A 20411-nucleotide genomic window follows, 5' to 3' on the forward strand; every position below is an offset into this window, starting at 1 on the left:
TTTAAAGCTTCAAAAACCTCTTGTGGCATGATCAAGAGAAACTTTTGGTATTGCAGAACGGAGACAATTTTCAAATTCTCCAACGTACCGGCAGTGCCAACAATGCTATGTTGGAGTAAATGTTGGACACTAGCATGCCCCAAACAGATATTTATTAACAAAGAATTAAAAGTTTGCTTGTAGTAGTATCCTGATAGATACCGTCTGCCTTTTGCAGCATAGCATGTAAGCTCCCTGGCCCATCTCGATTTAAAATTGTTTTTAGGTGAGGAACTCAATTTCTCTTAATGTGTCCTATTATTTTTGATGGACCGTAGATTTACAAGATGAATCACGAAAATTTAGCGCAGCAGGTATTTCTCGAACGAGATATGCAATTAATTGATGTTTTTACAAAATGTGTGGACACACTGAGACTTAAGAAGTTAGCCAATACAGTGATCCCGTAAATTGTGGCAAATATATTTAATAGCACCAGGTGTCGATTTATTAAAAAGAACATCTCTTAATTTTATTAAGAATATGCCAATAGAAGATATTTTAACAGCAAAGGAGTTTGTTGCACGGTTGTAATGGAAACAGTTCATGAGAAATCATCTTAGGGTCTTCCGCTGACAGTGCTTTTGCAAACAGTGGATTTGTGCGTACAATAACACTGGGACCTATCTGCGCAGCTAAAGACACAGGCGTACACTTTCGTGCGTTGACGCTCCACTCTGTGGCAGCCTGTTGGAATGACTGCTCGTACCCAGAATTTGGCTGGCAAGATGAGGAGAGGTGGTAACGCAAAGTTCCTGACCACCAGTCTACGCGGCAGTGTCCTGCATCAAATTCCAATCATGAGGGCATGTGGCAATATTGACGGTGATCCGTCCGCTCCGTATCTATGAAGCCGACGGAGACTATCGCCTGGATAGAGTGCCAGTGGTAGTTCCAACAGAGCAAACAAATTTCTTGGTGTGCAGCGACGATCTTTCATGAGCTGTAAACACTAGAACCGAACAGATGCCACTGCTAACGATGTGACTTACACAATTATTTCGATTTATAACGCGCATTGCTCTGTCTATGAAAGGAATATATGTTGTTACAAAACACATATCTAACATTTTTGGAATCACTGTGAGGCCCTGCGCGTACAGCCATTCTATGAAAACAGCACATCGCTTGCATGTCCTGGTCTAGTCAGATTTACGTTGCCAAAATAAGTCAAAGTTTCCTTCAACGACGTAGCATCAGTTTAACCTAAATTCTGAATATGCGGCAGTAGGTTGCATTTAACTTTTTTCAATCTATAAGTTATTTACGAAAACCATTAGTGATTGCTATACATACCTTGGAGCATCATTTATGAGTGCAAGCTTTCCGAAGTCATCACCCTCTTGCAGCGTCGTCACAGTTCCTTTCCCATGTATGACAACGTCCACTGAACCCCTGAGTATGATATACCAAGACCGTCCTTCATCGCCCTGGTTGAATACTGAAACAGTGAAGCACTAATCACGTCACTTTCTAAATACTAGTTGATACTTTACATTTCTCTGCATATGCAACTGCCCGTATACTATGAATTGATAAATGCCATAGTTGACTGGTGAGAGCGTTTAATCAGTCTTTCTCGCGTCAAATATTAATGCCGTTAGACAGTTGACATTCCGTATTTTCTGTGATATCTGAGTTGGGGTCAACTATTTCTACCATAACATTAACATGTTTATATCAGTGTTACTATTACGAAAATATGGCTATATTGTTGTTGTTTTCCTTAAACGACGTATAAACGTTATTGCCGCTATAAGTTACTGTTCAGTGTGGATTTCAAACGGTGACTCGAGATTAATGTCAAGTATAAATTTTTTGCCACGAAACGTGGAAAGAGAGCTGTAAATTATCGTCTGCACTTTCGTGACAGTATCACGTCTTAAGTGTTTAGCTCTGCAGCTTCTTCTAATACTACTTCCATATTATTCAATTTGTACACTGAGACACTAAAAGTAGTTGATGTCTACTATTTAGGTCTAAGTAGATAGGCGTATGGTTTATCGGTGGAAGTGTATAAGACTGTATTTTTGCCCTCTGAGTGAGCTGAGTAGAACTATTTGCATGTGGGCGATGACTTTAGTACCCTCTAGTGAAGTTGTGTTGGATGGTATGGTTGATCATCAGCATCATCATCAGCAGCAGCAGCAGCAGCACTAGTCGTCGTCGTCGCTGTTATTGTTACATGCAGCATTCAATTGGCGAGCGATCAATCACTGAAGTAACATCACATATCTTCCCAACATTTCGTTTCCTCCTCCCCTTCTGGGTGCTTAACTTTTTTATCGTGCTATTTTATTCGCCTGGGATCCACCGTTAGAAACACATACGGGTACAGCAGGCTGCCGCCTCTCCATGCCACCGGCGATACCAGCGCAAGGGGGTGTAACATAAACAATGCGATCACAACAAAAGCACACCGCGTTTGATCTCAGTCGCATCCCTCGCAGTCGCCACGGTAACATGTGGCGCCAGGTTCACCGCTAGAGGCGCGAGAGTCGCTACAATTTAGCGCTGCCATCGCGAGTACCGAGTCTTCTTCCACAGGTCACGTGTCCGCCGGTCGCCGGGGCAATATTCTTCCGCCAGGTGGCTATAAAAGCCGTCCAGGGCCAAATGCCGACCGCTATCGCCAGTCCCTCAATCGCAGCTCCCGTCGCCCCAATGCAGTTCTTCGGTCTGAGCCTTGTCCCAGTGTTCCTTCTGGGTCTCGTCCGAGTTCGCTATGCTGGGTCCGACGCCGGCTGCATCCGTGGCCATTCGCTGAACAACTAATCGTCGCTTCCGGATCACGCCGGCCGCGTCCGCGGCCCATCCGACAGAGCCTATGTTTCCGCATGGTCCGCAGCAGCCGGCGTAACTCCGTCCGGCCACGGGCTCCCGTCTCGCCGGGCCCTGTCTCCTGAACCGTCCTCGAGCCCTGCTGCCCTTCATCGATACGGTCGCACAAACGTCACCCCTGTCAGGACTCTCCCACTCCTATGTTAGCGATATCGGTAGATTGGAACCACGTAGTGTTGATTCAAGCCCGAATGACTGTTCTGTTGTATTCCATTATTGTGAGTGAATAAAGTTCATTCATTCTTGCTATCTGAGGTGCGTCAACCGTCGTGGCACCCTCGGCCACGACATAAAACAGATTGTGTATTTCTGTGTATTTATTTTACAGGTTACAGCGATCCTTGAGTTTCACAACTCTTGTAGGTGTAGTCTGTCGTTCGTTAGGATGCTGCTGTATGATTTATTCCTCTGGACATTAATTGACTACAAAGCTTAAAAAGTGACACTGCCACATTTCATAGCGTAATGGCTGAGGAAAAAAACTCAAGATACCATTCTTGGCTTTCACATCGATACACTAAGGGTTTACATTGTTTCACCATATGATTTACTGACGAATTCCATAACGACCACTTTCAATAGCTGCTGTCTGCTAGTTTGCGCGCCGGGTACTCTCCGTATGTTTTCGCTCGGTTAACCGACAACCAGTATTGCCTACAGACCATACTGACATTACAAGACTGCGTTATAACACTGGTGCCACATATGAAAATAATAAATATGTAGTTTACTATTGCGTCCGTCACGCATTTTTCCATAAAAAATGAACTCAGGGTGTTAATTATATTTCTTGTGCTATCATTTTTTCGTATCAATTAAATTAATAAAATCCTTATTGTGTCTAGTGCAAAAGAAAGTCATGAATGACTCAGTAGGATATGTATTCTAGACTATTTTCTGAAATGCACGGTTATCATCGTTTAATTTTAGGAATCTGCTTGCGTGCCGGCTGCGTGATGAATACTTACGCACAGTCCCGGCCCTGGGGTGTGCCTCGAACACGATGACGGAGGCCAGCTCCCGCTTCACCGAGTTGGACAAGTGCGACAGCGCCTTTATGTGCAGCAGCTCCTCGTAGATTATCTCCAGGTCCTCAGGTGTGCGCTCGTGACTCCTGGACCACAACATGAGGACAGTGTCAGTGAAATATCGTCTCCCTCATTACAGTGATACAAACGACAAACTTTTTCTTAAATTAATACAAATGTACGCTGTATCGACATCAACAACAGGATACCCGCCACTCCCCCGATCCCTTCTCGCCTCCCTTCTGCCTCCCTAAGCGAAGCGCAGCAGACTGATTCCATTTGTCAGTCAATTATTTCATGTACGTGATCGGGACAAATGTTAAGTGGGCAGCTGAGATAACTGCGAGTGGTGGGGTAGCTAGTGGGGAAACGAGATGCGGTCACTCGCAAGTTGTGGCTCATGTCGGCACCGGTAACACCTGTCGCTAAGGTCTGAGGGCGTCCTCCGTTCGTACAGAGGGCTGGCGGAAGTGGCGAAGACTACTGGCCTTGCTCACAATTTGCATCATCGTACGCAGATCTATCGAGGTCCTTTGGTCTGGAACCGACTGGAGGGTCTAAACCAGGGGCTCCATCGATTCTGTATCAGCGCCAGTTGCGAATTTCTGGACATGTTTTATGGGGTGGATAATTGTAGGACTCCCCTTAATAGATGAGGGGCGCTCTATACAAAGGAGGCAGCTACTCTGGTGGCAAACTAGTTGTGGAGTGCATATGGTCTTTTTTAGGCTAGGTTATAATTTGAGGTCCTGAGCGTTCGCCAGTTGATACTCAGAGTGCGAAGTCAGATCGTGTACAAAGTCAAGATTTTAACCGTAAACTGCAATTTATTCGTGACGAAGTATCTGAATTTACCTTCCTCCAGAAAATCTGTCGCGCTCAGATTACACTCGGAAACTAGAGCCGGATGAAATCGTCTATCTATGTCGAAACGGAGCCTGACTGCGAAATTATGCAGGCACGAGTACTCGAGTAGATAAAGACAATCATTGGAATTTTTTACCGGTTACTCTATTCCGCCGTAGCAGTAGAGTCACTCAAACAAATCCTACTCTCAGTTGCGCGGAAGTACCCATACCATACAATATGAGTAAGGCGATTTTAATCTACCAATATAGACTGAGATGTTTATGGATTCATTGCAGGTGTTATGGACGGTCTTATAAAGTAGTTCTGAACAAATTTTCCTAAAAACAGTTTTCAGCTGACAGTTCAAAACCCCACATGTAATGAAAATACTCGTATTTCAGATCGTTTAGCTACAAACAGGCCTGGCTCTATGGACAGTCTCATTAAAGAGACCGGGATTAGTGATCATGATATCATAGTTATGATGGTCACTGAAGTTCATAAATCCATCAACAGGGCTAGGAGAATTTTGCTGAAGAGAGCAGCTAAGTAGATGTTAGCATCCTACTTAGACAATAAATGGACATCACTGACTTTGAGTACGATGGACGTAGAGGAATTATGGACGAAGTTTAACTATAAAGCGCATCCTGGAAATCTACGTGCCGCGTAACCATATTAAAGACGGAAAAGAACTACCGTAGGTTAACAGAAAAATTCGGAAAATTCTGATGAAACAGGATTTGTTGCATTCTCGGTTAAAATCACGACAAGCAGAAGTTAGTAGAAAACTGTGTATGTCAAAAGATCGATGCGCGAACCTCCACCATCACAAGTTAGCGAAAGCTCTTTCTGAGAAGTCGAGAAAAGTCTTGTCCTAAGTGAAATCACTTAGCGAGTCGAAGACATCTGTTCAGTCACTGGTCTACCAGCCTTGCGTGGCAATCGAAACAACAAAAGATAAGTTCTGAATTTCATGTTTAAAAGAATTGAATCCCAATTCTCTTTTGCAGAGAGTACTCTCCGGCATTGGCACATTACTTAACTTGCTTTTATCACGGATCTCTTGCGCTGCAGCAAGTCTCGAGCGACTAAAAATAAAAAAAGCGTAGATAACTCCTGTCTGTAAGAAGGGTAAAAGAACGGACCCGTACAATTATTGACCAATATTATCAATATTATTAACATCGGTTTGCTGCAGAATCTTGAGCTAATTATTTGTTTGAATTAATAAATTTCCTCGAAACAGAAAAGCCTCAGCTCACAAATCAGCAGAATTTAGAAATCATCATTCGTGTGATACTCAGCTTGCCCTTTTCTGGTACGATATCCTGCAAACTATGAATGAAGGGTAACAGGCAGATTCCATACACCTAAATTTCCGGGGAGCGTCTGACACCAAGTTCTTTGACAGTGACCCCAGTATCAGCACCAGGCAGGTGCTCTGCCAGCATGGGTACCCCAGACGACCGTGTGGAACATTCTCCACAACTACCACTATGTGTATCACTTATAGCACGTGAAGACCTTATTACCTATCGACTTCCCTCCGCGGTTCATTTTGTCGCTGGTTCATCGCACAGACCATCACGGTGCTGGAATCCTTTGCTCCGTCTTATTCAAAACTGAGGCCACCTTACGGGGGACAGTATAGTCAACTTCCACAACGCCCAGCCATGGGCTAGGGAGAATTCCCATGGTATAGCTGCAGCGAAGTATCAGTACCGTTTCAGCATCAATGTGTGTGTGTGTGTGTGTGTGTGTGTGTGTGTGTGTGTTTGGGGGGTTTATTGGCGACCACCTTGTGGGGCCAGTCATCCCTCCACAGCGCCTCAGAGGGGAGGCATTATCTGCACCCTTTGATGGTACGAAGGGTAATGTGGCTACTACAGCATGGCGCTCCATCTCACTGCCTTCTTGAGCGCGAAGCTGAAACGCTAGTGCAGGCAGGACATTCCCACTTGCCTAGTGCGTTCTCCCGTGTGCTTTCAATCATTGAAACCTACACTGTCGAAGATCTTTCATCTCCACCTTCAAGTGGGTGTACCTCGCTTGAAACGCATTTCCGGTCTGATGTTCTTCTGACCTGTTTGCTCCTCTCTCAGCAGTCGCATCCTACAGTTTGTCCCCTGGTGGCAAACTCACCCTGTGTACACAACGAATATGAATGGTAGGGTAAGTAGCATCTGTGAATGCTGATGACGCTGTAGGGTACGGGAAACTTTCGTCGTTCAGTAGTACCATCGTGGTATTACTTGACACAGTCGCGTCAGTTACATATCTAGTTATACCGTTGTAAAACCGTGTTCAAATGTGTGTGAAATCCTATGAGACTTAACTGCTACGGTCATCAGTCCCTAAGCTTACACACTAAATTATCCTAAGGACAAACACACACACCAATGCCCGAGGGAGGACTCCAACCTCCGCCGGGATCAGCCGCACAGTCCATGACTGCATAAAACTGTGTGAAATGGAACGAGCGCATAAGATTGGTTGTAGACAAGGCGATGATCAGCGTAGTTTTATTGGGAGAATTCTAGGAAAGTTCAGAGCATGTGTTATGGTGACCGCGTGTGATACACATCCGCGACCTATGCTTGAGTATTCTTACAGTGTTTGCCATCACGACCAGAACGCATTAAAGGGAGCCATCGAACCGATTCGATAATACAGGCTACCTCCTTCTGTGTTCAGTATGGCGGCTTGCGGTGTACGTAAGTAGATGTACATTTACGAATATTCTTTTCCCTCGCTCCCTTCCGACCAGCGGTTGCCTGTGGTCTTCGTTATTGGCCGTCCGAAAAATGTTTCCTTACTTCTAGACTTGTGTTTCATCTCCCATTTTCTATTATTTTTTATGTATAGTATCAGTGCTAAAGGGGGAAATTACAGTAAAACATGCAGTGCATCCCCACTGAAAGCAAGAAATGAACGAGTAAACAGTACAGTTTACAATATTTTAGCTAAATAAGAGGAAATGTTTATAGTGATGAAAAACGCGCTTTAACAGTTGCATGCATAGAACCAGTATTATTAAACTATTTGTACGTTAGTTACTGATAAAGTACACCACCGAATTAAGAATTTGACTGATGTTACTCCCAAAGATTCTGTGCGTTGAACAGGTTAAAGGATTCAATATAAGAGTATTTATGATTCTAAATCTCAAATACCTCAAATAATTTATAATCACAATGTTGACATAGCTGCATTGATGAAGATTTTTTTAGAATGGCACGCACTATTCTCCTCCAGAGTAAGAGACAGTTCCCACCAGACTCACTGCCGCATTCCTGCAGCAAGCTTTTGCTCAGCAGAAAACAGTACAGAGGTCGACATGAACGTGGTGAGGTGTCGTAGTAGTCGAAAAAGGCATAAATACAGGTCGACACCGACCTAATTATCTGTTTTGTATGTGGCTGTGGAAATTTTGGATACACTTCTCAGCAAAGACTGACGTGCGAAACTGAGAGGCCTGAGAGAAATTATAAAGGTGCGTTTACACCTGTAGGACTTCCCGAGACTGTGCAGCAGGCAGTTACGGACTTCTTAACGCAGTGGGATATGCTGTTTTACCTAAAAGGTGTCTTCACCTGGTGCGTCAGTGAGATGACAGCCTCAACACTCACGGCGATTTTGCTCGACTGATATACCTATTCTGGACTGTATGGTTTTCGAACGATAACTTTTTGATCGCCCTTGTAACAAAAGCCTAGACCAAAAGTAACAGTACTTAGGGACGTTGAATGCCTTCCAAAAGTCGCGAATTCAGACGAGCAGATTTTGATAGATACCAAAGCGAAATATATTCAGATCGTGTGCTCAAGTGGTTTTAGGTCTATAGCTACTTCTTGGGAGATGTTTTCACTTGAAACTTTTACTTAAGGTGCAGATGCTGAAAAGCATCAGTCGGGTTCGGAATGATACGGTTTCTTGAGTCGTCAGCCTTCTGACTGGTTTGATGCGGCCCGCCACGAATTCCTCTCCTGTGCCAACTCTTCATTTCAGAGTAGCACTTGCAACCTACGTCCGCAATTATTTTCTGGATGTATTCGAATCTTTCTCTACAGCTCCCTCTAGTACCGTGGAAGTCATTCCCTGATGTCTTAACAGATGTCCTAATCATCCTCTCCCTTTTCCTTGTCAGTGTTTTCCACATATTTCTTTCCGCTCCGATTCTGCGCAGAACCTCGCCATTCCTTACCTTATTCGTGCGGTAGCGTTCTCGCTTCCCACGCCCGGGTTCCCGGGTTCGATTCCCGGCGGGGTCAGGGATTTTCTCGGCCTCGTGATGACTGGGTGTTGTGTGATGTCCTTAGGTTAGTTACATTTAAGTAGTTCTAAGTTCTAGGGGACTGATGACCGTAGCTGTTAAGTCCCATGGTGCTCAGAGCCATTTTTTGAACCTTACCTTATCAGTCCACCTAATTTTCAACATTCGTCTGTGGCACCACTTCGATTCTCTTCTGTTCCGGTTTTCCCACAGTCCATGACTCACTACCATGCAATGTTGTGCTCCAAACGTGTATTCTCAGAAACTTCCTCAAATTAACGCCTATGTTTGATACTATAATACTTTTCTTGGCCAAGAATGCCCCTTTTGCCATTGCTAATCTGCTTTTGATATCCTCCTTGCTCCGTCTGTCATTGGTTATTTTGCTGCCTAAGTAGCAGAATTCCGTAACTTCATCTACTTCGTGACCATCAATCCTGATGTTAAGTTTCTCGCTGTTCTCATTTCTGTTACTTCTCGTAACTTTCGTCTTTCCTCGATTTACTCTCAAACCATATTCTGCACTCATCAGAGAGCTCATTCGATTCGGCAGATGATTTAATTCTTCTTCACTTTCTCACTGGATAGCAATGTCATCAGCGAATCGTATCATTGATATCCTTTCACCCTGAATTTTAATTCTACTCCTGAACCTTTCTTTCATTTCCGTCATTGCTTCTTCGATGTACAGATTGAACAATAGGGGGCGAAAGACTACATTTCTGTCTTGCACCAATCTGATCACTTAAAGTACACCAATTTACTGAAATCGGTAAAACGAATATACCGATTGAGAGACACCTGCGTCGATATCGCGGCTTATGTCAATGACTAGCTGCTAACAAGCACCTTAGTTCATTTTTCATTCTGCATATTTAGTTTCATGTCCTCTATTTAACGAGTTGCATGACTCTGTGAGTGAGCCATGCCAGGCAGGAGGGAACGCCAGTCATGGGCAGAAAAAGAGTCCATAGGGATAAAGGCGACTTCCGAAGGAAGGGCCGCTACAAGCAGGAACATTGGCCCGACCGCTTAGCACCAGGTAAGCTGCACTGGAAGCAAAATATTGTCTGCTACGACGCCAGCCAGACGCATGAACGCAAAATTCTTTAGCGCTGCAGCCCCTGTGGTGTGTGGTCAGGCACTTCTAAAACGTTCCGACTGAAGGACAATGACAACGCGTTCTGGCCAATGGAAAATAGGTTATTTTGCGAGTCGTAGTCTGTGCTCAAAGAAGATTCCAGTGTTATCTTTTTCGCCAACCGGTCTTTCGAGAAAACTGAGGGAAGTTGGGATGGCCTAGACATGACCATCCCGTCGCTTTCACGTGGGAAGCTATGCGACAGTCATTGTTAATTTTTTTCTCCTACTTGTGGGGAAGGTTTAGTGGCATCTGGACTCCACTATATGTGGACTGCACCTTCTTCTCTCTCTTACAACGTGGGAAGCCAGCTCATTGGGAATTTGGAACTCCGATTCGCAGAATTTTATGCACAGGAAGGCAACTTATCGGGAGCCAAAAATGACATCCGGTAGGTGGGGTGTTGGAATGCAGTGATTCATTACTGGCTGAGTCATTCCTATTGATGTAAGCTCAAATCAAACGGGAAGAGTAGAATTTTGAGGGCACACTGGACGGGGACGTGGAAGAAGGCACTCTGGCTTTAAGCAATGAGACCCGGGGAAAGGTGCGGAAAAAGACAGACTTGAATGGCAGCTGCGCCGAGAGCCGCAGCCTGATATCTCGAAAATCAGCACATCATACCATTACTGACGAGTTGCTATCGCCGACAAGATGCAGTAAATGTAAGTCTTGCCCCTCGATTCGTCAATTATAGTAAGTGTAATTTACCGCATAGGTTATCACGGGAGGATCGTGGTTAGAGGCATTCCATTCGTTTCTTATTAAATGTGCGAGAGTTGGAACTTTAATAGTGGCAACTATTTATTTACAGCTCGTACAAAATAGATACGTGTTTCAAAGTTTTACTGACCTTCAAAGTAGTGATTGTAATGATTGTGTATAACCAGTTGTCAGCGATGTGGAAGTCGTAGGATACTCTTAGCAGTGCCAGCTGTGTTGACAGTTCGGACGGCGCGGTGTATCGCCCGACGAATTTGTAGCAGTTCTGAAGCGAATGCCGTGAAGTGTTTCCTTCGGTTTAGAAATCGAGTTTAGCTCACGACGGCTTAAGTCAGGGGAATGCAGTAGGTGTTACAGCACTTAGCAGCCCCGTCAGACAAACAAATCAGTAACGGCTTGCACTGTACGTGTTTGAGCACTGTCTTGCAAAATGATGGTCAGGTCCTGCAGAAAGTGTCATCACTTCTGTCTCTATGCTGTTCATTTTTGGAACACAACCAACGACCAGCTTAGAGACAGAAATAATGACACTTTCTGCAGGACCTGACAATCATTTTGCAGGACAATGCTCAAGCACGTACAGTGCAAGCTGTTACTGATTTGTTTGACTGACGGGACTGCTAAGTGCTATACCATCTACTGAACTCCCCAGACTTAAGCCCTCGTGAGTTCAACTCGATTTTTAAACTGAAGGAAACACTTCACGGCATTCGCTTCAGAACTGCTACGAATTCGTCGGACGATAGACCGCGCCGCGCGAACTGTCAACTCAACTGGCACTGCTAAGAGTATCCTACGACTTCCACATCGCTGACAACTGGTTATACACACTGCCGGTGTCTACTTTGGTCAGTAAAACTTTGAAACACGTATCTATTTTGTACGAGCTGTAAATAAATAGTTGCCACTATTGAAGTTCCAACCCTCCTAGTTATCAGCGCAGTTAAATATAATCCCGTAGCCGAGGGCTCACCATGATCAAGCATGTTGGGGCGTTTGCATGTGGACACTACACCGGTTTCCTGGTTCGTTCAGCGTAACCACTGCGCGTCCAGCTGTGATTACAAATTTCAGATTACAACCTCTTGGGATGATGGCCGTTCGCATCCTATATATCCCTTTTGGGCCTTACTAAGCCGATATAACATTCAGTTGAATCGTGCCTAAGTTCAATTTTTGTCATCCTCTTGGTTTGTTTTGTATCCCTTCTATTCTCAATAATACGTAGTCCTTCCCTTTTTTGTGTGTCTGCTCCCGAGGAGGAAATGTAATTTGGGTTATTTTTGACCAAGTCTCTCAATTCAGTAAATAGTTGGCCCCTTGCAATTAATAATCGTTCATGGTTTTGTAAGAACCGACACCGACAAGTCATTTATAAGGGGTTAGTCTTCCTCACTATTCAATCCGTATCTGAGTTCATGGGGAGCAATCTGGTCTTGGTCGATGCAGTCGGGACAGATTATTAAAACAACTGAAATATTGGAAAGGTTGGTTAGTTCAAGTCGGTGTCTTGCTATGTTTGAGCCAAGAATGACGACTGCAGTAGTACATGCCAGTTACCATGGATGAAAACGTGTTGGCAGTGGACGCTAGGACAGAAGAAGAGTAACATGTAAATGAAGAACGAAGTTAAGCCCATACGTTCCGATCATTCAGCATAAGTATTGAGAGTGGAAAATCCGCGTCGAACATTATGTAACATGTCACATGATTCCCACTGTGAAATGTGGTGGTAGACGAATGATGATAGGGGCCTCCGTTCATTGGTTTTCTCTTAGTCCACTGGCTGTACCTCGTCGAGCGATGACTGGTGCCACACCTTGCAATGGCAATAATACGGAAGCAGCCCTTTTAATTTGCAGCATGACAGCATTTTCATTCATTGTACGGACGTTTAAAAGAATAACTTGACGAAATTTAAGTGAATACGTTTGCAGATGGGTAATGTATAAGGAAAAATGAACTGTAGTGGGACCATATACACGACTTTAAGAAAAGTAAAAATATAAAAAAGCAAAGGAAAAAATGAGGATATCTGCATCTAATTCCGTACTCCACAATTAACCTTAGGTGTTTGGCGGAAGGTACTTTGTCTACCACTGTCAACTTTTTTTCCCTTTTTCTTGTTCCAGTGGCAAATGGTGTTCGGGACGCGTGATTCATGCTAAGCCTTGCAAATTTTGGCTTCATGGTATTTTCTCGAGACATGTGTAAGAGGAATCAACATATTGACTGACACTTCTAGTAACATAATCCACCGACATTTTAACAGCAAACTGCACTGCACTGCTCAACGCCTCTCTTGTAGCATCTGGCAATAGAGTTGGCTGAGCATCTCCGTGCAGCTTTCGCGCTTACTAAACGAACCTGTGACGTGACGTACTGCTCATCTTTAGATATTGTCTAGTGCGGGGCCCAGACTCACTGGCATTATTCAAGTGTCGGTCGAACAAGAAGTTTGTACGTTACCAGCTCGTGGGTTGACTACATCTCCTGAGGATTCTTGCAATGAATATCAGTCTGGCATCTCCCTTTCCTACGGCTAGTTTAGCCTAGTCTTTCCACTTTAAATCGATCCATACGTATTTGTCCAGATATTTAATGGGTGTGAGTATCTTGTAATCATACAATTACTTGACTTTCCGCTTATTTATGACCAGTGAGCTTCATTTGTTTGTGCTGAGGCGTCAGCTGACAATTCCTGCCCTATGGGACCTTCCTCTTCAGGTCGTCTTCCTCCATTTCGCTGTATTTTTCTACCGTTGCAACTTCAATACATACAACTGCACCATTCACAAACAGCTTCGCAAAGCTTCCGACGTTATCTAGTAGGTAATTTACATGCACTGTGAACGGTAATTGTCTTACAACACTTGCTTGTGGTGCCCCAGAAGTTAATTACCCTCCGAAGATTTCTTTTGTTAAGAATGACACCTTGTGTTCTGTTCCATTAAGTTTCGGGGGTGCAGCGGCAAGAAATCGCCTTTTATTATACTGTTGTACCGCGCGACTGCGCATGCGGCCACAGATGCAAATGCGCCAGAGACGTTGGTCGACGGCAGAGACGTGCATAATGCGCGAGTTGTATCTATGACTCCGCAGTTGATCTGTGTTGGCATATCGATATATCATTGTGAGCTGCACTGTGGCGACGTCTTTGCGAGTTTATTATATCAAGTGCCGGATTCCATGATTTATCAACTATCTCTATTAATTAAATTCGTCGTCAAGCGAATTTCAATTGCCCCCTTCACCATCGAGTCCCAAAAGGATGACGTAGTTGCCAAAATTTCGACGTTGTCATACAACATACTGTGACCATTATCAATACAGTGATCTGCCACTGCCGACTTGTTAAGTTGTAGAAGGCGTGTGGACCTCCGGTGTTCTGTACATCTTTCTTGGACAGTACGAGTTGTTTGTCCGATGTAAGAAAGGCCACATTCACATGATTTTGTAAACTCCAGATTTTCGGAGCAGCAAATCATCTTTGACGGATCCCACGAGTGCAGCTGTCTTGGGTGGAGGACGAAAAATCACTTTTACTTTGTGTCTGCCGAGAATGCGTCCTATTTTTGATGAGAGGCTACCCACATATGGCAGGGAGGCCATCGATTTAAAGGTTTCTTCATCTTCTTCTGCTTTCTTTGTGGCCTCTTTCGGTTTCATTTTCAGTGCCCTCTGTATTTGTTGTGGAGAGTACCCATTGTCTTCATACACTCTTTGTAAGTGGGAAAGTTCATCTTGCAGACTGCTTTCGTCAGAAATAATAACCGCTCTGTGAGTCAAAGTTCGGAGAACACTCATTGTCTGGGCAGGATGGTGGCAGCTATTTGCACGTAAATACAGATAGGTGTGCGTCGGCTTCCTATACACTTCATGTCCCAAAGTGCCATCCTCTCTGTGCCGAACCAAAACATCCAAGAATGGATGGCATCCCTCCTTTTCAATTTCCATTGTGAACTTTATTTGATCGTGGAGGGAGTTCAGATGTCTTAAGAAGTCTTGCAAGTTGTCTTCACCATGGGGCCAAACTACAAAGGTGTCATCAACATACCTCCAGAATACCGTGGGTTTCAAGTCAGCAGATTCAAGCGCCTTCTCTTCGAAGTCCTCCATAAATAAATTGGCCACCAGAGGGGATAAAGGACTAACCATGGCGACTCCGTCCGTCTGTTCAAAAAATTCGTTGTTAAATAAGAAATATGTGGAGGTCAGAACATGTTTAAATAAAGCTGAAATCTCTTTGTCAAAACTTCTTTCAATAAGTTGTAGAGATTCTGGAAGGGGAACCTTTGTAAATAAAGCCACCACATCAAAACTAACTAATATATCAGACGGATTCATTTCCAATGATTCCAGTTTACTGATGAAGTCAGCCGAGTTTCTTATATGGTAAGTACATTTTCCCACAAGAGGCCTCAACAATGATGCCACATGTTTGGCAACGTCATAGATCGGAGAGCCTATGTTACTCACTATGGGGCGTAGAGGAACATCTTTCTTGTGGACCTTTGGTAGTCCATAAAGTCTAGGAGGCACCGGACCACTTGGTTTCAATCTCCGAACAACTTCTGGTGGAAAGGGAGAATCATTCAGAGGCGAAACAGTTTTCTTCACCACTCGATTAGTGGGATCCCTGCTGATCTTCCGGTACATGCTATCACTCAATAAATTGTACATTTTATCATGGTATTCGTCCCGAGACAATAAAACAGTAGCATTACCTTTATCTGCTGGGAGTACCACCGTCTGAGTATCCAGGTGAAGCTTGCTTAGAGCAGTCCTCTCTGCCACAGATATATTGCTCCTTTGTGGGCGAGCCTTCATAATTGCACAGCATGTATCACGTCTTATTTCCTCTGCTGAATCAGAGGGAAGTGGTCGAACAGCTTCTTCAATGGCGCTGATAAACGAAGGCAATGGCAGAACTTGTGGCGTGGGTGCAAAATTCAGTCCCTTACTCAAAACCATCATAGTAGCATCGTCCAAATCCCTACCTGTCATATTAATAACAGGGCGTCGAATAACAGTTTCTCGCTGCAATGTCGTCTTCAGTCGACTAAATTTTGGAGTCTGTCGGGATGTGGCCACCTCACGAATCCAGTCTGATTTGGCCAAAGTTGTACCATCAATCCAATTCCAAGAATCATAGGGTATCTCCACAGACATCTTCAGGTGCAGGCGATAAAGTTCTTCAGAAACCAGGTCTAATTTTCGGCGAGTAAAGTGGATCCTCTCCTTAACAATAGCAGAGCCAGCTTCTGTTAAAATCTTATTCACAGACGTCGTTTTTATAAAATGTACTAATCTGGCAAGATTTGAACAAAAGCTGGTTCTGCTATTGTCAAGGAGAGGCCTTTCTTACATCGGACAAATAACTCGTACTGTCCAAGAAAGATGTACAGAACACCGGAGGTACACACGACGTTTACAACCTAACAAGTCGGCAGTGGCAGAGCACTGTATTGATAATGGTCACAGTATGTTGTATGAATACGTCGAAATTTTGGCAACTACGTCATCCTTTTGGGATTCGATAGTGAAGAAGGCAATTGAAATTCGCTTGACGACGAATTAAATTAATAGAGATAGTGGTTTCAATCTTGATAAATCATGGAATCCGGCACTTGCTGTAATAAACTCGCTAAGACGTCTTCACAGTGCAGCTCACAATGATATATCGATACGCCAATACAGATCAACTGCGGAGTCATAGATACAACTCGCGCATTATGCACGTCTCTGCCGTCGACCAACGTCTCTGGCGCATTTGCATCTGTGGCTGCACGCGCAGTCGCACGGTACAACAGTATAAAGGGACGAATCGAGTATTGGAGCGGCCCATCCATAATGCCAATTCCCACACCTTCTACGCCTCTGCAGGTGTGCCCCAGGGCTCTGTCCTCTCCCCTCTCCTCTACCTCCTGTACACGGCAGATATGCCCCAACCCCCGCCCCCAGTACACCTCTTGCAATATGCTGATGACACCGCATTCCTCGCCCTCGCTCCTACACTCCAACGGTCCCAACGCCTTCTCCAGAATCACCTTGACCTTTTTGCTGCATGGTGTAACCAATGGCTCCTGAAACTCAACCCTTCCAAGACCCAGGCAATCATCGTAGGTCGTACCACTCGCTCCTTCTGGCTCCTGGATTTCTCCCTTACTGTCTGCGCACGTCCTGTCCGTCTCACCCCCACCCTCACCTACCTTGGCCTCACCATTACCGTCACCTCACCTGGATACTTCATCTCCGCTCCATCCAATCCAAAGCCCACAACCGCCTCCGACTCCTCAAACTCCTCTCTGGCCGGACATGGGGGTTGCACCCCTCTACCTTCCTCCACACCTACAAATCCTTAATCCGTCCCATCCTCTGTTATGCCAGTCCTGCCTGGATATCTGCCCCCCCCCCCCCCAAATTCTATCAGTCGCTCCAGAGCCTTGAGCGTCATGCGCTCCGCCTCGCCTTCCGTATCCGCCTCCCGTCCCCCACGCGGATCCTCTATGATCTCATTCCTTTCCCCCATCTGCTCCTATTCCTCGAACATATCCGCATCCTCTACACCTCCCGCCGTCTTGAACCCCCTCACCCCCTGGTTGCTCCTCTCCTCTCCCATCCCCGCCCCCTGCCACGTCTTCACCGTTGTGTCCCCCCTACCCTCCATCTCTACACCCTCCATCTCCTTTCCCAAGGTGTCTTCCGTCAACTCCCCCTCCCGGATGATGACCTCTCTCCCTCCATTTATCCTTCCTTTCAACTCTGATCCTCCCTCCCCCTCCTTTCCTCTGTCCTTTCCCTGGGCTCCCTCTCCTCCCCCTTCCATCCTGGTTTCTCCTCCCTAAACCTCTCCCTACCTCCCTTCTCCCCCCCAGTCCTTTTGTATTCCCCTCCTCTGACTACCCCACTCCCTGTCGCATCTGCCCCCCACCCCCCTTATGGGTCCTCATCCTCCATCAGCTCCTTTCCCGGTTCCCCCCCTTCGCTTTTACTCTCCTTTCACCCTTTTTTGTTTTCCCCTCTTCTGTCCAGTTTCCCCCCACCTGCTCTCGGCTGTGGTGTCACATTTGCCAACTTTTTTGTGCAGTGTTCCAGTGACTATTCAGTGTTGTTTGTCTTTCTCGTGTTGCGAACAGAAACCATGCTGTCGCTAGGTGTGAATTTTATGTCTTTTGCGAACAGCATCCAGACTGTCGCCGTGTTTTTTACTTGTCTATTGTTTTCCCTGTCTGCTTCGTATGTATTTTTATTAGCATCATCATCCCTCTGTTGTTTGTTTTAAGTTCCACGATTTCTTTTCGCCTTGTTACTCTCTAAGTCTCCGATTTTATCGCCTGTTTTTTATTATTATTTGTTCTCCTGATCTTTGTCACAAAATCTGTAGACTGAAGAGCGGCATACTAAGCTGCTGCCAGCCCGCCCCCTTCGGGGAGAATTGAAATTCAATAAAGAAAAAAAAAAAAGAAGAAAAAAAAAAAGGAACTGGAGCGGTCCATCCATAATGCCAATTCCCACACCTTCTACGCCTCTGCAGGTGTGCCCCAGGGCTCTGTCCTCTCCCCTCTCCTCTACCTCCTGAACACGGCAGATATGCCCCAACCCCCCCCCCCCCCCCTCCAGTACACCTCTTGCAATATGCTGATGACACCGCATTCCTCGCCCTCGCTCCTACCCTCCACCGATCCCAACGCCTTCTCCAGAATCACCTTGACCTTTTTGCCACATGGTGTAACCAGTGGCTCCTGAAACTCAACCCTTCCAAGACCCAGGCCATCATCGTAGGTCGTACCACTCGCTCCTTCCGGCTCCTGGATTTCTTCCTTACTGTCTGCGCCCGTCCTGTCCGCTTTACCCCCACCCTCACCTACCTTGGCCTCACCATTGACCGTCACCTCACCTGGATCCCTCATCTCCGCTCCATCCAATCGAAAGCCCACAACCGCCTCCGACTCCTCAAACTCCTCTCTAGCCGGACTACTCAGTCTCATCAGAAAGTTGGCGTTATATTTTGACGCTCATCTTTTCATTCGAAGACGGAGAGAAAGGCTTCGAGTATGCAGTCAAATAAGATGGCAGAAAATGGGTGGGAGCTATAAAATTAAACAGGAAATCTGGGTTTAAAAGTTCCTGAGAAGAACAGTCTAATGCAGGGACGCGGAGTATCGCATTTATGGTTGAATATGCACGTGGAACATGCAGTGTACGAAGTGAAAGTACCTCTATGAGAAGATTAAAAATGAAAGAGGACCTATTTTCAATTCTCAGATTTGCAAATAACTTAGCTCTCTTTGTGGGAAGCAAGGAATACTTAGAAATGTTAAGCAACAGCAGACACTGCTAACCTCCCAGATACACAGGACGCCAGTCATCTGCGATAGGGAAACTTTGCAGCCGAAATAAAACACTTGAAGAAAGTGTTCCGCAGAAATGGATACAGTAAAGAATATATCAGTAAGGCATTCGAGAAGAGAAGAGAGAAAGCAAATCAAGAAAGCGACGAAGAAGACAGGAGACACTCTTTCCCTCCTTACGTAAGACCACTCTCAGCCAAAATTACGTGGCTGCTTGAAAGATCCAACATGAAAAACTGTCTTCCGACCACCGCTTAAGACGAGAGAGTACCTCGGCTTTGTGAAAGACCCACTGAAACTGAAGGTACCTGGGACACTGGTATATACAGCATTTCTTGTAAATGTGGCCACCAATACATCGAGCAAAGGCATCACTGAGAGGAACACTTTAGGCACGTACAACTGGCACACAGAGAAACCACCAATAGAAGAGCGGAGCGCGAAGGAAGACCACACTTTTGAATTTCAGAACAATAAAGTGTTATGACGAGCAAACGCCTATTGGGAGAGCACTATAAAGGAATCCATATAAATGAGGATTCACGAGATACTATTTCCAGTTGATCTCCGTTTACAAGTCTCGAATACAGTAGGCAACTGCAAATGAATGTAGTTTGCAGTAGTTGGGCAAGATGAAGACACTTTGAGAGCATATAGCCGCGTCAAACCCACAGAACACCAAAATATATGAATTGCAAGGCCCATGTTAAGATACGGAATGAGAACAACAGTTTCGCAGCGCTGCAAGTGGTCTGACAGGGAAAGTACGAGAAAATACGGCGCGGAAATACGTACTTTCAATTAGAAACACGAGATTTAAATATATATATATATATATATATATATATATATATATATATATATATTCAAGTGCACCACTGCATCATTAGTGTGTGGTGTAAGTTAGAATTTGGGTCTAACGGGAGTTGTACTACGAGGTTAGTCCGTGAGGATGTGGTGACCTCTGTGTCCGAGTGACATACTGGTCACCGCAGCTTCTTAGTAAGTAGGAGACCCGGGATTGAAACCCGGCTTGGCGTAAATTTTCAACTTGCCCTATTGATATAAATCAAAGCCCACTGGCATCTAATGTCTTTAATTTCTTTTTGACTTAAAGAAAATGTTTATTTGTTCTTCATGGGTGGGCCTCACAGTTTAGT

At 45.0% G+C, this 20411-nt stretch overlaps 1 protein-coding gene across 1 annotated transcript in view; it reads right to left on the reverse strand.

Moving 5' to 3' along the window:
* LOC126176527 (rap guanine nucleotide exchange factor 4) overlaps positions 1–20411 on the reverse strand; it is a 186330-nt gene that overhangs the window by 143842 nt on the left and 22077 nt on the right. Inside the window, exons 3-4 of the mRNA XM_049923683.1 lie at positions 3849–3994; positions 1336–1480 (exon numbers count right to left, since the gene is read on the reverse strand). Of these exons, the coding sequence (XP_049779640.1) occupies positions 1336–1480; positions 3849–3994 (291 nt within the window). The remainder of the gene's footprint in view (positions 1–1335; positions 1481–3848; positions 3995–20411) is intronic.

The sequence above is a fragment of the Schistocerca cancellata genome, chromosome 3, assembly GCF_023864275.1.
Source record: "Schistocerca cancellata isolate TAMUIC-IGC-003103 chromosome 3, iqSchCanc2.1, whole genome shotgun sequence".
Taxonomy (NCBI): Eukaryota; Metazoa; Arthropoda; class Insecta; order Orthoptera; family Acrididae; genus Schistocerca; species Schistocerca cancellata.